Source organism: Pseudophryne corroboree, chromosome 10 (assembly GCF_028390025.1).
Source record: "Pseudophryne corroboree isolate aPseCor3 chromosome 10, aPseCor3.hap2, whole genome shotgun sequence".
NCBI lineage: Eukaryota > Metazoa > Chordata > Amphibia > Anura > Myobatrachidae > Pseudophryne > Pseudophryne corroboree.
In genome coordinates this window covers 328,622,705-328,641,416 of record NC_086453.1, presented here as the reverse complement: position 1 = coordinate 328,641,416, position 18,712 = coordinate 328,622,705, and the positions used below count along the sequence as shown (strand labels likewise).

The following is an 18,712-nucleotide window of genomic DNA, read 5'->3' as shown; positions in this document are numbered from 1 at the left end:
ACTTATACTCGAGTATATACGGTATTCCAAAATACGGAATAATCCGATATCCAAAATACTCCTGGTCCCAAGCATTTTGGATAAGGGATACTCAACCGGTATATATATATATATATATATATATATATTTATTTATTTACTTATTTAGTGAACCTTTTTTTTTTTTATCCATTTATTTTTTCACAAGAACCTTTCTCTGATTTGTGGGCCTAATTTAGATTGAGTTGTAGTTTTGCGACAAATAGCAAAACTACAACTGACATCTCCAACATGCGGGTGGGCCCCCAGCACAAGGCGAGCGCATCGCTATACAGAGATACACAGAAGGCAACCAAAGCTGAAGGTCAAAGCCAGTGAACACAACTAAGTGAGGCAAGAAAACGGAGAAGCAGCATTGTCAATGGGTAAACAGCTGCATTGTATTAACTCGTAGCCCAAAGCTGTCATTTGCTTCAGAACAGTCGGGGGATTTTCTATTCCAGTTTTAAATAAAGGCACCAGAAAACCAAAATAATATTGCAGCAGTGCGAAAGGATGGGAGCCAAATGCTACAGAAGCAGCGTAAAGTCATACAGTAACAACGATCATATGACAGAGCTATGGAGATTATGGGGACAGGAATATGGAAATTATAAGGCATGTGTCAATACATCATTTTTATTGGTGATAGCACAAATTACAACTTTTGGACAACAGTATATAATTCAGATATAATGACATAGAAGTGATGAAGTTTGTGGGTATTTCAGAGCACTTAGTAAAATGTGAGCACAATATTGCATGTGTTTCGGCAATAATATGTCATCTGAGTGTGTCGGTAATAAATCCCTTACTATGTAAATGAGAAGAGAAGCTGCAGAGCCTCCGGGGACGCTGAGACAGTAAGCAGGTAGCGCACCCCTATGACAAGTGACAGGGGGGGGGGGGGGGCTGATGCTGAGTCAGCCTGCAGATTCTGAGGCTCAGTGCTGAGTCACTGACAGGGGATATAAGTGTCCTATAACGTCCCAGAGTCTTACAGAATTGCGCTGTGTGGGCAACAATGTCAGCTCTACATCATTTCCACAAATTCCAAATTGTACACTGCAGTGTGTGTGTGTGTGTGTGTGTGTGTGTGTGTGTGTGTGTGTGTGTGTGTGTGTGTGTGTGTGTGTTTATGATGTGTGCGTATATGCATGATGGTGTGTTTGTGTATATGTACGATCATGTGTGTATAATGGCATGTGTGTGTGTGTGTGTGTGTGTGTGTGTGTGTGTGTGTGTGTGTGTGTGTGTGTGTGTGTGTGTGTTTATGTGTGTGTCATGTGTGTGTATATATATGAGAGTGTGTGCGTTGGGGGGGTGGAAGAGGGTGTGTGTGTGTGTGTGTGTGTGTGTGTGTGTGTGTGTGTGTGTGTGTGTGTGTGTGATGGTGTGTATCTATGTGCTAAGATAAGCCCATGCCCATCACATACCCTGGGAGCCCCTCACTCACACACATACACTGTGCTGTACTGTCACACACATACACTGTGCTGTACTGTTACTGAGCTACACACTGCCAGCTAGGACTCTGCATGAAGTAACTTTCCTCCTATGCTGACAGCCCAGGGCAGAGCTGCGGAAGAGATGCTATGGGGTACTGTCACACACATACACTGTGCTGTACTGTCACACACATACACTGTGCTGTACTGTCACACACATACACTGTGCTGTACTGTCACACACATACACTTTGCTGCACTGTCACACATATACACTGTGCTGCACTGTCACACACATACACTGTGCTGCACTGTCACACACATACACTGTGCTGTACTGTCACACACATACACTGTGCTGTACTGTCACACACATACACTGTGCTGTACTGTCACACATACACTGTGCTGTACTGTCACACATACACTTTTCTGCACTGTCACACACATACACTGTGCTGTACTGTCACACACATACACTTTGCTGCACTGTCACACACATACACTGTGCTGTACTGTCACACACATACACTGTGCTGTACTGTCACACACATACACTGTGCTGTACTGTCACACACACACTGTGCTGTACTGTCACACACATACACTTTGCTGCACGGTGACACACACACACACACTGTGCTGTATTGTCACACACATACACTGTGCTGTACTGTCACACACATACACTGTGCTGTACTGTCACACACATACACTGTGCTGTACTGTCACACACACACACTGTGCTGTACTGTCACACACACACACTGTGCTGTACTGTCACACACATACACTGTGCTGTAATGTCACACACACATACACTGTGCTGTACTGTCACACACATACACTGTGCTGTACTGTCACACACATACACGGTTCTGTACTGTCACACACATACACGGTGCTGTACTGTCACACACTGTGCTGTACTGTCACACACATACACTGTGCTGTACTGTCACACACATACACTGTGCTGTACTGTCACACACACACTGTGCTGTACTGTCACACACATACACTGTGCTGTACTGTCACACACATACACTGTGCTGTACTGTCACACACATACACTGTGCTGTACTGTCACACACATACACTGTGCTGTACTGTCACACACATACACTGTGCTGTAATGTAACACACATACACTGTGCTGTAATGTAACACACATACACTGTGCTGTACTGTCACACATACACTGTGCTGTACTGTCACACACATACACTGTGCTGTACTGTAACTGGGCTACACACTGCCAGCTAGGACCCTGCATGAAGTCACTTTCCTCCTATGCTGACAGCCCAGGGCAGATGCTGTGGGGTACAGGCACACACATACACTGTGCTGTACTGTCACACACATACACTGTGCTGTACTGTAACTGGGCTACACACTGCCAGCTAGGACCCTGCAGGAAGTCACTTTCCTCCTATGCTGACAGTCCAGGGCAGATGCTGTGGGGTGCAGCAGGCACACACAATAGGGTAACCTCTTCTACAATGAATAGTCTCACTTACCCAGGGTCAGGATGAGCCACGACTGACGATGCCACAGTGGGCCACGCTCATGAGGGGGCAGCTGTTGGTCCCACGGGGGTCCCACGGGCATTTTCTACCAGGGCAGGAGGAAAGTTGAGTAACTAAACGCCCGGAGAGTGCCGTGATGATCCTGAGGAAGCAGACACAAGGGTTACTCTGTCTCTTCCTTGTGCCCCTGAGGGTCACCTCCTGGTACCTACCTGGAGGGCACAGTGTCTCCTTACCTGCCTGGGTCAGTGTATGTCCTCTGTGCTGCTCCTGCTCCCCCTGGTATGTGCCTGTGCCCTCTGCCTCTATCCCGGTCCCTCTAGCCCCCTTCCCTCTATCTCTCTGTCCCCGGACCGCTTCCCATGTGCAGATTACTAGTCTCCTCTGCCGCTGCTGAGTTCTCCAGTCTCTGCAGTTTTAATGGGGGAGGAGGCAGAGAGAAGCCCGGCCCCTGGCCTCCTGTCTGCAGAGTCTCCTCTGTATGAAGGTACTCTGCACCACTCTACAGCGCAGTGTGCTGATTGCAGCCAGCATGAATACTGTACAGTACATGCACATTGCACGATGCAGTGCGCCCATTGCATGAAGTGTGCTCACACACAGTGCACCCATTGCCACTAGTATCCCCCGTCTCCAGTGACAGCAGCACGGAAATTACCCCTTCTCCCTGGCATTCTGCACACAGGCTGGTGCTATATATTGCTGTAGTGTGCTTAGCGAATATTAACTGTGCTGTTCCATCAGCTGCATCATATGCTTGGAATCAAATTATGTAGCTTAAATTGTGTGTGTGTGTGTGTGTGTGTGTGTGTGTGTGTGTGTGTGTGTGTGTGTGTGTGTGTGTGTGTGTGTGTGTGTGTACTATATCTGTATACCTATATATATACATAATGTGTGTATATATCTATCTATCTATCTATCTATATATGTATAGATAGATAGAGAGAGAGAGAGAGAGAGAGAGAGAGAGATATGCACTTCAATGACTCGGTTCTCTCAGTAAGGATAAAAAATATATGTGTACTGTATATATCTACAATGAAACACCACTAGTTTGTGCAACGTGCTGACTTAGGTTGGGCTGTCTCATCAGTGATGTGCATAGAACACTTACCATAGTCGGTGCAGTCACATATAGAGGGCACGAGATAGGGGAGGGGGGCTAGTGGGACATGGGACAGGGCAGGAGGAGAGAGGAGTCCTGTAGTCAGATTGGGGAGAGAGGTGAATAGGTATAGTGATGGTGACAGTAAAGGTAACATGGATAGGGTGTGCTCAGGATACAGGGCTGAAGCTGCTACAAAGTAACTGTGGAAATAAATAGTAACATGGAAACAGAAGTAAGGTAAAGCAGCCAGGGACAGCGGTGCGGCGTCAGACTGGGGTAATATAACCAGACACAGGAGTGACCAGGGGGTAAGTGCTGTTACTTTATTCATCACTTATGTCCAGGTAATAATGTCATGTTTATATACTGTAGCTTCATCTCATCCAGCTGTACCACTTTCAGCTTGAGTGCTAAATTATTATTCTTCTTTTCTTCTTCTTCTATATTTGTTTGTTTATTTTATTTGTTTGTTTATTGATGTTTCAATATATATATGTATCTGCAGTATCTATGAGACAGGTTAATTCTGCAACTTCAGCTTCTTTTATGAAACACTGCAAGTGCACAGTTATAGTTCCGTGATATCATTATACGCTAGATAAATTGTTTTTCACCTCTTCTCTATTTTGCTTCACTTTTGTCCTTTACTTCAATGGGTTTCCCAAGTCTTGTGCCTTTATATGACTGTATCAGGACTGAATAATCTGCATGTACAGTGTCCTCTCAGGCACGTTTACTGTACCCTTCCCTAGAGTCATTGTACTCTGAATAATCCCATACAGTATCTGATGTTCTCAGCAATCCCAGCTCACAGCAAGTTGATGTTTTTTTTTCTACTTTTAGCTCTGAGTTTGTGTACAGTAGCCATGTCATCCTTCATAATATCAATGTGAGAACGTCAACTTGGTGATAATGTCGACAGGCAGTAGATCAAAATGTTCAGCCTGTCGACATTCATGTCAACACTGATGAAATGAAGACCTGTGCCATAATGCCAACAGTGTGCTTTAATGTATGCCACAACCCCCAAACCTAATGGTGATGTCAACATGTTAAATGTCGACATTTTAGCTAATAACTGTCAACATTCTGGTGTCAACTTTTTGAATGTCGACATAGTCAGTGCGGAAATTCTGACTCACAATACCTATGACATTATGTGGATCTTCATTACATCAAAGTAACAATTTTCTATTTTCAGAAAGAGCAAGCGGTAAGATTAGGGTCAGGTGGCCAAACATGAACCCAGAGCCCTCTGCTGTAAAATAAAACACATACACCATACACATGGCCAGAATAAGGCTGGGCCCTCCAGCCGGAGCACAATGAAATCACTAGTTCTCCCTCTTATGCAGCAGCAGGACCAGGCAACCAGAAAGTGAGCAGGACAGTATGCAGTGCAGGCAGAGACACAGGGGTATCAGGTTTCATGAGCTACCAATGGAGCTTCCCAGCCAGAGGATAGGTAGGAGTCGGGAGAGAGCTGTAAGCGACCAGGGGATCCCAGCTTCTCCTCTTCCCTGCCTGGGTGTCTGGGGAACCCCACCTGGGTGTAAGAGGCAATTCCAGGTAGAGAGCATTTTGTTCCTCCTGGAACGGATCATGTTGGGAGGTAAGCACAATCTAATATATATCCCCTTTACCCCGGGCCCCCCTGTTTTAAGAACCCTGGGGCCCCCCAAGGCTTAATCAGGCCCTGGCCATACAATTATCTAGCAGATAATCTGCCCGATCTTGGCTTTAGAGCCTTCCTAAAAGAAAGGCTGGGTACACATTTGTAGATGTCGGTGACATAGCGCAAGATCCTCCCCCCGCAAACAATATCGTTTATACACACTGAATGATATAATTTGCATCTTGTCTGTGACGGCATGCACCCACATCCAGGTGCATGCCGTCTCGTACAATATCTTTAGATTTCAAGATGAAAACTAAAGCTATTGTACCTCGTTAACGACCCGCGGAAGCGTGCATCATAAACGATATAGGGTATACAACCCTGCCAATGTTTATGATATATTGGGGCTGATGTATTAACCTGGAGAAGGCATAAGGAAGTGATAAACCAGTGATAAGTGCAAGGTCATAAATGCACCATCCAATCAGCTCCAATATGTAAATGATCAGTTAGGAGCTGATTGGCTGGTGTGTTTATCACCTTGTACTTATCACTGGTTTATCACTTCCTTACGCCTTCTCCAGGTTAATACATCTGCCTCATTGTCTGATCCGCCGGTTCAGACGATATATCGGGTGCACATCGGCAAGTGCGTACCCAGCCTAAATGGTAATCGCATGTTCTCCGACATAAAAATCTAATTGTCTCATAAAACCAAGTAATACTGTTTACATGTCTTCCCTGAGTGAGGATTGTTTGTTTATGTGAGGAAATGTCACCAGCATGCTTCGGAATATCACAAAATCACGCATGAAAGCATGACATATGGCAGTGGTTCCCAAACTTCGTCCTCAAGGCACCTGTCACGGTACAGGTTTTCTGGATATCCATGCTTGTGCACAGATGGTTAAATCAAACTGACTAATTAAGCCATCTGTGCTTAGGCATGGATATTCATAAAACGTGGGCTGCGAGGGTGCCTTGAGGACCGAGGGGCAGATGTATTAAACCGGAGAAGGGATAAAGAAGTGATAAAGCAGTGATAAGCGCAAGGTGATAAACGCACGAGCCAATCATTACGGATTTGAAAAATGACAGGAGCTGATTGGCTGGCACGTTATCACTTTGCACTTATCACCGCTTTATCACTTCTTGATCCCTTCTCTAGGCTTAATACATCTGCCCCCAAATTTGGGAACCACTGACATATGATGGCGCACCCCATTGTATGTAGGAAGGTATGCTGTATTTTACAATTAATAGCCATCGTCCATGAACGGCAAACAGTTACTTAGAATTCACCTGAAAACATTTAATTAAGTAATCAGTCAAATAAAACCTGTTTTGTGGCTATTGCTGCATGTATAACGCAATATAAAATACATTGATTTGTATAATATGCAACTTTCTAGGAGTGTGATAGTTGGATAATGTTCTGTAAATTATGTCAACATGATAAATACAATAATAACATATTATTATATTTACGCTTACCATACTATCCCTTTAAACTGGAACACATGAATTACACAGGTTCTGTGGGTGACTGATTTAAAAACCTGCATTTCACCTGGTTATAATCTGCCACAGAACATGTGTAATTCTTGAGTGTCCCAATTTAAAGGGATAGTATGGTAAGCCTAATTATATTATTACATATAACATCAATTGGAATGTTTTTTGCAAGAGTATTGCTGACTACAGTGCTGATCAAGTAGTATTTATATGAAAGGGATGTTCGTATTTGTAGGTCAAAGATATTATCTGTAGGTCAAATATAAAGGCTTGCTATAATTTCCCTTTAATCTGGGACACCTATGATTTACACAGGTTCCGTGGCGGGCTAACTTCAAGCCTGCATTTCATCTGTTTTTTTGTGGGGGGAGGGGGGTTCAGCCACAGAACCTGTGTAAATCAGCATACCTCCCAACTTTTAAGGATTCTAAATCGGGACACTCGGCGCGGCTATGCCGTGCGCGTTCCAAAAAGGGGTGGTGGCCTCGTATGGGAGGGGTGTGGCTACGGTCGAGTGGGCGTGGCCACGCACCAAGGGTCCGTTTTAGTGATTTTGGGGGCGTGCCCAGCACTCCCTGAGCAGCTGGGCAGCCCCCGACTCACTCCCTGCACTGAATAGATGCTGTGCGCGTGCGCACAGCATCTATTTAGAGATCACTCGCTGAGCAGAGCAGCAGTTAGCAAAGCCTCCCCAACTGCCCCCCCGCCCGCGGGACACTGTGACCAGCGGGAGGGACAGTGGGGGTCAATCCGAGTTGTTCGCTCGCAAGCTGCTTTTAGCAGCTTTGCACACGCTAAGCCGCCGCCTACTGGGAGTGAATCTTAGCTTATCAAAAATGCGAACGAAAGATTTGCAATATTGCGAAAAGACTTCTCTGTGCAGTTTCTGAGTAGCTCGAGACTTACTCTGCCAGTGCGATCAGTTCAGTGCTTGTCGTTCCTGGTTTGACGTCACAAACACACCCAGCGTTCGCCCAAACACTCCTCCGTTTCTCCAGCCACTCCCGCGTTTTTCCCAGAAACTGTAGCGTTTTTTCACACACTCCCATAAAACGTCCAGTTTCCGCCCAAAAACACCCACTTCCTGTCAATCACATTACGATCACCAGAACGAAGAAAAAACCTCGTAATGCCGTGAGTAAAATACCTACCTGCATAGCAAATTTACTTGGCGCACTGCGGACATTGCGCATGCGCATTAGCGACTAATCGCTCCGTTGCGAGAAAAAAATAACGAGCGAACAACTCGGAATGACCCCCAGTGTCCGAATAGCGGGACTGTCCAGCTGAAATCAGGAGGTATGAATCAGGTGTCCTACATTAAAGCATACTTCCAGACCCTCCAACATGACCCGCCCCACTAGGTACAAAATGCTCTGTTTCTGGACTTCCCTCTTAATTTATGATTTACATCACCTGTGTTGAACTAGTTAAATGATAAGAAAGCTGTTTCTTCACAGGTGGTGGCAATAATAAATTAAGAGGGAAGTCCAGAAACAGAGCATTTTGTACCTAGTGGGGCGGGTCATGTTGGAGGGTATGTACTTCCCAACATGACCCTCTCCAGGAGGGACACAATGCTCTGCTTCTGGACTTTTCTCTTAATTTATGAATGCCGGCACCTGTTTTTAACAGGTTAATGGATAAGAAAGGTGCTTCAGTACAGGTGATGGCAATCATAAATTAAGAGGGAAGTCCACGAGCAGAGCATTCTGTCCCTCCTGGAGAGGGTCATGTTGGGAGGTATGATTAAAGGGATGATATGGTAAGCCTAAATATAAAATATTCTATTAATTTGTAAACAAGTTTTAAAACGGATAATTCTGGAGAATCCACTGGCATATTTATTATGCTATATCCAATGTCTGGTTTATCTGGGCTCTCTAGCAACTATTATTAATTAGGGTGTGACAATATTATCCCTTTTACCTGGGACGCTCATGCATTACACAGGTTCTGTGGCTGGCTGAGTCCAAGCCTACATTTCAGCTGGTTTTAATCAGCCACAGAACCAGTGTAATCCTATTTATGTATCTCCCACAAACCCCCTGTAACACTTTACAGGGTTCCGGTATGAATGGTCGACCATTTTATGGTCGGCAGTCATTAGGTCGGCCACTATTGGTCGACATTGACATGGACGACATGGACGACACATGAAAGGTCGACATATGAAAAGGTCGACATGAGTTTTTGTAACTTTTTTTGTGTCGTTTTTTGCGTAAAGTGACTGGGAACCCCAATTAGTGCACCTGGTCCCCTCGCATGGCTCGCTTGGCTCGCCATGCTTCGGGCATGGTGCCTTCGCTCCGCTACCGCTTCGCTCGGCACACTTTACCGTTCCAATCGTAGTCCACGTGGATCGTAAAGTATGGAAAAGTTCCCCAAAAGAAAAAAAGTAAAAAAACTCATGTCGACCTTTTCATGTGTCGACCTTTCATGTGTCGACCATTTTCATGTGTCGACCATGTGTCCATGTCGACCATGTCAATGTCGACCAATAGTGGTCGACCTAATGACTGTCGACCATAACATGGTCGACCATGTGAATATAACTGACTTTACAGTTGGATGCAAACAATAGATAAACAAGAATGAGGTTGTTCAGAAGTTAGATGGTGCATCTGATGTGCAACCGATGTACGACCGATGTTGCGGTTGGTGCATCTTGTACACAAGCTGCGGATTAGAGACGCAGCACGTGGGGGGACTCTGTACACATCCCAGCGGCTGCCGCATTAGCTCATTTTGTCAGGACCACTGCATACAAAGACGCAGATGCGAATGTATGTGTGTACACTTCTGAATCAGGCTCTAGAGTACCAACAAACAGACAGACGGAGGGGCATGCAAACTTACAATCTACTTTTGTTTCGTGATTATTTCATGGCGTCTTGATTTAGTGAACTAAGGGGAACGCTATAAGCATTGTAGGTGAGCATTGGTCACAAGTTGGCATGCAGGGCCAGTGCCACTATTAGACCACGTTATCAATGTCATACCAAGGGCAGTCCACCCACAGAGCAATGTCAAGTGGGTTATACAATTTTTAGCATTTGCACCTCTGCCCAGCTTCTGGGGGGAACTCAATTTACAGCGGGCTAATTCAGGGCCATCTTTTCATATGGGCTCAGTGGGCAGTTGCCCAAGGGCCCCAGGAGTAAAAAGTCCCTAGGGTGATCGCGCTGAGGGTCCCCTTTTTCCAGGGGTACCAGATTTTTGAAAATCGTCTCTGGGGAACCGGAGACGGAGATAACCGACTTCAAAGCAGTGTTCCCCACCCGAGCCTGTTAATTGCACTTCCCAGCTAGTTTTCTCAGGTCCTGTCTGACTTATACCCCTTTCACGCCGCAAATATATCCCGGGATATTGCAGGGTACCCGGGTCGAGGTGCAGTCTAAAAGCACCACTTTTTAATATCCCAGGTCGAGTAACCCTGCATTTCAACCCGGTATAAAAGCTGTGTCATACACGGGTTGGATCCGGGTTAGTGTGCACTCTAAAGTGTCCAACCCGGGTTATTCAACCCTGCATTCATGTAAAAGTGCTGATTGGCTGTTCTATGTATGCCTTGATGATGTCAGCAGCCTGAGCCCTGCTACACAGGAGAGAACAGAGAGCATTAAGAATTAGGGGTGAGGCGGAGATTGCTAGGCAGCTTACTGCATACTTCCCAACTTATTAAAAGTACAAAGAGGGACCAGCGGCGGTAGCGGTGATGTCGGCGGGGGCGATGCATGCGCAGCAGGACATTGGAGTATTTTTTACGAAAAATACCCCGATGATGCTGCAGAGTGTCATCGCAGGGACAGAGCTTGACCTCAAGTTCTGTCCCTGCATGCAATAATTGATACATCCCTGCGATGTAATCAATTATCAAAGTGCAAGTTTGGGCGATTTTATCACCTGTCATCCGCATCCTGGATGCGAATGGTGATAAATAGGAACCTTAGAGTTTTCCTGAGGGTAAAATGAAAAAATCTGGGACTCTCCCCTTTCAGTGGACACTGGCAGCTTGTCAGTGCCGTAACTAGACATTTTTGCGCTGTGTGCAAGAAACCGGTGCAGAACATTGCGTTGCAGAACTACGGGTGTTGCCGGCGGTATTGCACTCACAGTGCATGTGCGCTGTGTGCCAGGCACCGCTGGCGCACACCTAGTTATGGCCCTGCAGCTTGTCTCTACTATGCCCAGAACCAGAGATATCAGCCTTCCAGCAGCTGGTCCCTGCTCCACCTCCACACGCCTAATATGCAGTTTTATATTTTCATCGGTGAATTGCTCTGGCTCCTGAACTCTGATCCCCAAGTCCCCAGTATCTCCCCAAGTCCCCAGTATCTAGTTTATATCCCATTAAAAGCTAGGAAATCTATTTCCAGGAACTTGAGATATCTGCAGTCAAGCAAGCTGCCCTCCCACCAGAAAATGATGACTATTAAGCCCACTCCACTATCCACCCCTCCCCTACGTATTAAACACCTCCTACCACCCTGGAAGTCATGTACCAGGGCCCCTTCATTCAGACCAATGCCCCCTTCTATTGTTTAGTGTTCTCCCTCTCGCCCCATCTCCCACCATCTGTGCAGTAAAGGAGTAATTAGCACAAATTACTGCTCCAGGTCCTACATGCTGAGTGGAATATAGAACATCCCCTACCGCCAGTGGGACATCAAAGCTGCCACTGGTAGCACCACCCACCCCTACTGCTGGAGATTGGGCAGGGGCCCCAGTGCATTGCTTTGCCCCGGGGCCTACACTAATAATTAATTAAGATGATAATTAATCCCCTGGCTATGTCTAGTTAGCCCCAAAGGCAGCCCAATGCCGGCACATATCTGGGAAAATCCCCAATAAGTGCCCTGGTTTCGTGATCACAGCCGCGATAACACATAGGTCTTGGTATCCTATGTGAATTTCACTTGAAAACAGGACATTTCTGGGCAAAATTTTAAAAAACCCCTCTAATTGGATTGCCCAATGATAACATCGGGCAGAAATCGCGGTAAAAACCCATTTTTTTTACCCAGAAAATTTGCGAAGCTAATTGAATACCCCCCCTCTGGAGTGCCTGTAGATATGCCAGGCATACCTCTTTAGGCATCCCACCTGCTGTACACAGCGGCTGTACCTCTCCCTTGCTCCATGAGCCACAGAGGACAGGATGTACTAACAGCAAAATTCCTAAAATTGGGAGTAATTCCAAGTTGATCGCAGCAGGAAATTTTTTAGCAGTTGGGCAAAACCATGTGCACTGCAGGGGAGGCAAATATAACATGTGCAGAGAGAGTTAGATTTGGGTGGGTTATTTTGTTTCTGTGCAGGGTAAATACTGGCTGCTTTATTTTTAAACTGCAATTTAGATTGCAGATTGAACACACCCCACCCAAATCTAACTCTCTCTGCACATGTTATATCTGCTTCCCCTGCAGTGCACATGGTTTTGTCCAACTGCTCAGGGCCGTTTCTTGGGGCAGGCGAGCAGTGCAACCGCACTGGGCGCCCGCCGCGGCACTAACTGTGGCTCCCTGCTTCCCCCTCCTATTTCTCCCCGAGTAACCCGCTCGGGGGGCGGAGTTTCACGGAATGACGCAGTTGCGTCGTTACGTCATGACTCAACCACGTCACTCCGCGAAACTCCCCCCCCCCCCCCCCCTCCGAGCGGAGTACAGAGGGGGATCCAAGTTAGGAAGAGGGAAAGGCCGGCGCGAGGAGCGACTGGTGAGGCGGGCCGAAGAGCGGTAATCGCCTCTGTAAGTATTCTCTCTCTCTCTCTCTCTCTCTCTCAATGTGTAAAATGGGGACACCTGCCGTAATGTGTGAAATGGGGACTCTTGCCTGCCGTAGTGTGGGGGATTTAATGTATCATGGGCATTGCGGTGTGTGGCATAAGATGGTGCAGGGGGCATTACTGTGTGGGGCTTAATATGGTAGAATTTTTTTTTCCTGTGGTGGTCGTGATCTGTTGGAGCAGGGTCAAAAATTGGATTGTGAGGTAGTCTTTTCAGACGAGGCCATGCCCATTTAAATGAGGCCACACCCATTTAGATGAGGCCACGCCCCCTTGCCGGGTGCAAGTGTTTTTTTTTATCTAGGTGTGTGTGTGGGGGGGGGGGGGGGTGGCACATTTTTTTATGTCATGGGGGGGCGCATTTTTTAAATCTTGCACTGGGAGCCAAATTGGCTAGAAACAGCCCTGCAACTGCTAACAAAGTTCCTGCTGCGATCAACTTGGAATTACCCCCATTGCCATTTACAGAGGTTTGACTCAATTTCCCAAATGTATCAAGCTCCGCAAAGCAAAACTTTCCGGAACTTGTACCTGATAGGTGACGCCATCGGACGCGCATGCACAGTAGATGTCCCAGATCATAAACCCAGATCTTCTCACACTACACCAGCCATGCGTACGGCATTAATAAATGGAGCTAGGCAAGAGGTAAGTGGCGGGATGCGTCGCATTTAAAATGCAATTCCGACCAGAATCTTTCAAGCACCTAGTGTGCCAATGGTTAATGGGGCCTAAAGGCCTGAGGTCGAGAAGTATCAAGCCTTGGAGAGAGATAAAGGAGCAGCCAATCAGCTCCTAACTGTCTTTTTTCCAGCGCAGCCTGTAAATGACAGAAGCTGATTGGTTGGCTCTATCCACTATACTTCTCTCCACTATATCTCTTTCCAATGCTTGAGACATTCCCCCACCACCACCATTGTGTTATAGTGAGTTTCTTAGGATCTTTTTAGTGAAAGTTGTGCCTGGTACAGTGATATCCAGTCTGAGTTATATTAAGGCTTCCAGGCTTCCTATGTGCAACGAGTATACTAGTTTGAGGAAGTGACCAGTATCCTGTGTAGGTGACAATCTGGGAATTGTGCCCAGACACATGCTATTCCCCAAGCAAAGCCTTATGTGGGCACCTGGAGAGGTACAAGCCGTGCCAACCTGTCACTGAGATGGGCAGTAGTGATACAGCACGTCTTAGGGGGCACGCAATACAGATGCAACCCGTTTTTTTTTTATCAGAACAAGCACTAATATGGCACCTAAATAGATAAGAACGGTTACTTTGATAACGTAGTCATCTGAATAATATTTGTCATAACATAAGATAAAAATAATTCTGTTTCCTTTCAGAAGAATGCCTGGAGACCAGTTGCGTGTTTCTTGCTTATATAGCTAATAAATTAGTCCCATATGACTATGTAAAACTGCAAATACCAACATATGATATCTAATTAGAACAGAAGAGTTTAAAACCCTCCCACGCTGCCATCACCTCCGCAGGTCTCCTGTGGAAAACAGCATACATACTGCATGCCCGCACTGACTGACGGAACAATATCCTTGCAAATGCATCAAGGCAAATGAAATTCCATTGTTATTATTATTATTATTATTATCCTTTATTCATTGTTACGTGATTTCATTAAGGGTCTGTGGTTCGGACGTGTAGGGGGCAGATTGAGTACTGTGTGATGTTCCACAATATTGCTAATTTCTCCGTGCATCCCTCAATGGTGGGCTAGGGAAGTTTGCAACGACTGTAATCTCTCTTCTAACCAAGTGTGCCAAGAGGGAGGCCGAACCAGGTGCTAAATACTCAAACCTGAGCTTGTAAGAGGGGCCGTGGGTGGAATTCGGGCTGTGAGCAGAAGACATGCGGCGGGCCAGCTGTGGGTATCATGCCTCCCAGACTTGGCCAATGCTCTTCTGTATCACCTGGGGCAGCCATACAGTATGTCTTGACGGGTTGGGTACAAATTCCCGGCACTCACCATCAGGGCTGTTTCTAGCCAATTTGGCTCCCAGTGCGAGATTTAAAAATGCGCCCCCCCCCCCCATGACATAAAAAAAAAACCTAGATAAAAAAAAAACTTGCGCGCGCACGCAGCAAGGGGGCGTGGCCTCATCTAAATGGGCATGGCCTCGTCTGAAAAGACTACCTCACAATCCAGTTTTTGACCCTGCTCCAACAGATCACGACCACCACAGGAGAAAAAAATTCTACCATATTAAGCCCCACACAGTAATGCCCCCTGCACCATACTATGCCACACACTGCAATGCCCTTGATACATTAAATCCCCACACTACGGCAGGCAAGAGTCCCCATTTCACACATTACGGCAGGTGTCCCCATTTTACACATTGAGAGAGAGAGAGAGAGAGAGAATACTTACAGAGGCGATTACCGCTCTTTGGCCCGCCTCACCAGTCGCTCCTCGCGCCGGCCTTTCCCTCTTCCTAACTTGGATCCCCCTCTGTACTCCGCTCGGGGGGCAGGGAGTTTCGCGGAGTGACGGGGTTGCGTCGTGACGTAATGATGCAACCGCGTCATTCCGTGAAACTCCGCCCCCCGAGCGGGTTTCTCGGGGAGAAATAGGAGGGGGAAGCAGGGAGCCACAGTTAGTGCCGCGGCGTGCGCCCAGTGCGGTTGCACTGCTCGCCTGCCCCAAGAAACGGCCCTGCTCACCATCCCGACAGCGGTATCCCAGCAGTCAAAATCCCAACAGATGTCTGTGAGTAGTCTAAGCCTAACCTTAACCCCAACCCTAATCCACCCCTTCCGCAGTCTAACTCCACCCGTCCACTTTGCCAGCCTAACCCTAACTGTCACCTCCCGCATCCAAACCCTAACCCTCCCTCTAGTGCCTAATCCTAACCCTAATACTTACCATTGGGATTTTGACCGTCGTAATACTGAGCGCTGGTATCCTGACATCCCACCTTGAAGACCCTGCTTATAACCATAAACCCAATTTAGTCCTGAAAAGTGGACAGAATACACAAACAACAACTGAAACCCTGCCTCTAATATATAGTTTGCTTGATTTGTAATCAATTTTATTTTGATGGGCACAACGGAACATCCATGCTCACTGGACATGCAGCAGGCAGGGTGGCTAGGGAGTAAGTTGTATCTAGAAATCCAGTTTAGTCATCTAAACAGACAGCAATTGGTACATGCAAAGAGAGGAGCAGGGGTATTAGGCCTAATGTATCAAAAATGCGATAAGTTTCTAAAAAAAAATTCGTCATTCATCGTGTCCTTTTCGTGACTTTTGAATTTTTTTTTAAGTATGTCTAATTTTTGTTATCGCAAATGTGATTGCGATATAAGCCCAAAAATGCAATAATATCGCAATCTACTTTTCGGTAGTTTTATGATTATCGCATTTCGAAAAGATTTAATGAAGTGAATCTGTTTCAGAGCCGGATGTGCGCAGTGAGTTCCTTGGTGTCAGTCAGCACATACCTGAGCTACAGCAGAAAAGGAAGCTATGGGGGTCATTCCAAGTTGATTGCAGCCAGCAACTTTTTGCTGCTGCTGCTGCGATCAACTAGTACACGCCTATGGAAGAGTGTATTTTAGCTTAGCAGGGCTGCGATCAACTAGTCCACGCCTATGGAAGAGTGTATTTTAGCTTAGCAGGGCCTCGAACACTTGTGCAGACCTGCTAAGCTAAAAAAATTTCAAGCAGAAGTAGACCAGCCCTGGACATACTTACTCTGTGCGACGATCCCTGCGATGCTGGAGCCGGCTTTGACGTCAGACATCCGCCCTCCGTTCTCCTGGACACGCCTGCGTTTTCCTTGCCACTCCCCGAAAACGGTCTCCAACGGTCCAGATCTGCCCAGGTACGCCTTCTTCTTGTCAATCTTCTTTGCGGTCGGCTCTGCGAGCTCTTTCATCGTAGGATACGACGTAACCCGGCGACCCCTGTTGCCGGGCAACGTCGCGCATGTGCATTGTGGCCGCCGCGCATGCGCATTCCGTACCCGTTTGCACCGCAGCGATAAACCGCTGCGTGCGAACGGGTGGCAATGACCCCCAATGTTACTAGGGGACAAATATAAGAAAACAATGAAAGGGGTGGGACCTTTTAAGGAGACAATTCTATTGGTTATTCAAATGACTGACATCATGTTACTGAGATGAAATTCCTCTTTAGTAGTGTCTGCTGTTGATATATGGTCATTAGGTTGACCACACTTAGGTCGACAGTCATTAAGTCGACCACTATTGGTCGACATGCATTAGGTCCACATGGTCACTAGGTTGACATGTACTAAGCCGACATGGGAAAAGGTTGACATGAGTTTTTCAATTTTTTTTAACTTTTTCATACTTTACGATCCACGTGGACCACGATTTGGAATAGTAACCTGCCGCGAGCCATGCATGGGGACATGGTGCACTAATTGGGGTTCCCGGTCACTTTACGATGAAAACGACACCCAAAAAATTATAAAAACTCATGTCGACCTATTTCCATGTCGACCTATTTCAGGTGTCGACCTAGTCACTGTCGGCCAAAAGTGGTCGACTTAATGACTGTCGACCTAGTTACTGTTGACCTTATGATCCGCACCCATGTGAATGTATGTAAGTTTTTCAATTCTATTAATCTTTTTTCCCCCCACTAAATTATCATTTTCCAACTTCTATTGAAAATGAACGGGAACCTTATGTATCATTGTTTTTTCTGTAAATTGTCTGAAATTTTTCATAGCTATTTTACTGGTGAGTTTTGTAATAGGCCATGATTGTTCTTGTAGTTACACCTGAAAAAATTGTTGTTGTTTTTTTCACAAAAAGTACAGGTATATAATTAAATAATTTTTTTTTAATTATACATATATATGTTGAACTAGTTTAAAAATGTTGTACTTATATTTACTATACGTATAATTATACATTTATATCTATATGAAAAAAAATATTAGTATTCATTTTTTGTTTGTGAGACTCAATTGTTTTTTTGTTGGAAGTAAACAGCAGGGGTATGGGTCATAGGGTCGCTTCACACGCCATGCTTCGGGCAAGGTATCTCGCTCCGCTACCGCTACACTTGGCACAGACTACTATTCCCAATCATAGTCCACGTGGATTGTAAATTATGAAAAAGTTCAAAAAAGTTTTTTGGTTGTTTTTAAACTCATGTCGACCTTTTCATGTGATGACCTTTGCCATGTTGACCTATTGACCATGTCTGCCTAATGCATGTCGACCAATAGTGGTTGACCTAATGAGTATCGACCTAAGTGCTGTCGACCTAAGTACCGGAGATACCATTCAGACAATACTTTAAAAAAATGCTAAAAAGTATAGAAAAGTAACATTTATTTATTTTTAATAACTGTTGATACATCAGGCCCATTATCTGTTTTGGGATGCTAGTGCCCTGTGTGAGCACCTCTGTACCTGCTGGGTGTACTCCGATTACAGCACCCACTTGTCATTGGTGGAATAAATCTATGCGGATTTACTGGCAGGCACTGACTTTAGCTACTGTGGAAAACGACAAAAATACTGGAGCAGTTTTCTAGAAGAATAGATAGAGTATAAGTCAGAGGAGAATCGGCTATCGAGCAGGAATTGCTGTCCCTCTGTAGCCGTCACATTGCACTGGAGGTATCGAGTTAACAAAAAGAAATAATTCAGGCAAAAATCTGCATAATTTGAGATTATTTGGATAG

General features: G+C 45.8%; 1 protein-coding gene and 1 long non-coding RNA gene across 3 annotated transcripts in view; one reads left to right on the top strand and one right to left on the bottom strand.

The window, feature by feature from the left end:
* The window catches only part of SCN4B (sodium voltage-gated channel beta subunit 4), a 147,892-nt gene extending 144,447 nt beyond the window's left edge, over positions 1-3,445 (bottom strand). Inside the window, exons 1-2 of the mRNA XM_063943593.1 lie at positions 3,232-3,445; positions 2,987-3,137 (exon numbers count right to left, since the gene is read on the bottom strand). Of these exons, the coding sequence (XP_063799663.1) occupies positions 2,987-3,077 (91 nt within the window). The 5' untranslated portion in view covers positions 3,078-3,137; positions 3,232-3,445. The remainder of the gene's footprint in view (positions 1-2,986; positions 3,138-3,231) is intronic.
* Positions 3,446-4,165: 720 nt separating this feature from the next.
* LOC134966670 (uncharacterized) overlaps positions 4,166-18,712 on the top strand; it is a 117,332-nt gene continuing 102,785 nt past the window's right edge. The window contains exon 1 of one of the 2 annotated variants that reach the window (XR_010188686.1): positions 4,166-4,411. This is a non-coding gene — a long non-coding RNA (uncharacterized LOC134966670). Of the gene's footprint in view, positions 4,412-5,602; positions 5,716-18,712 lie in introns of those variants that run through there. The other variant, XR_010188687.1, reaches the window with a different exon arrangement.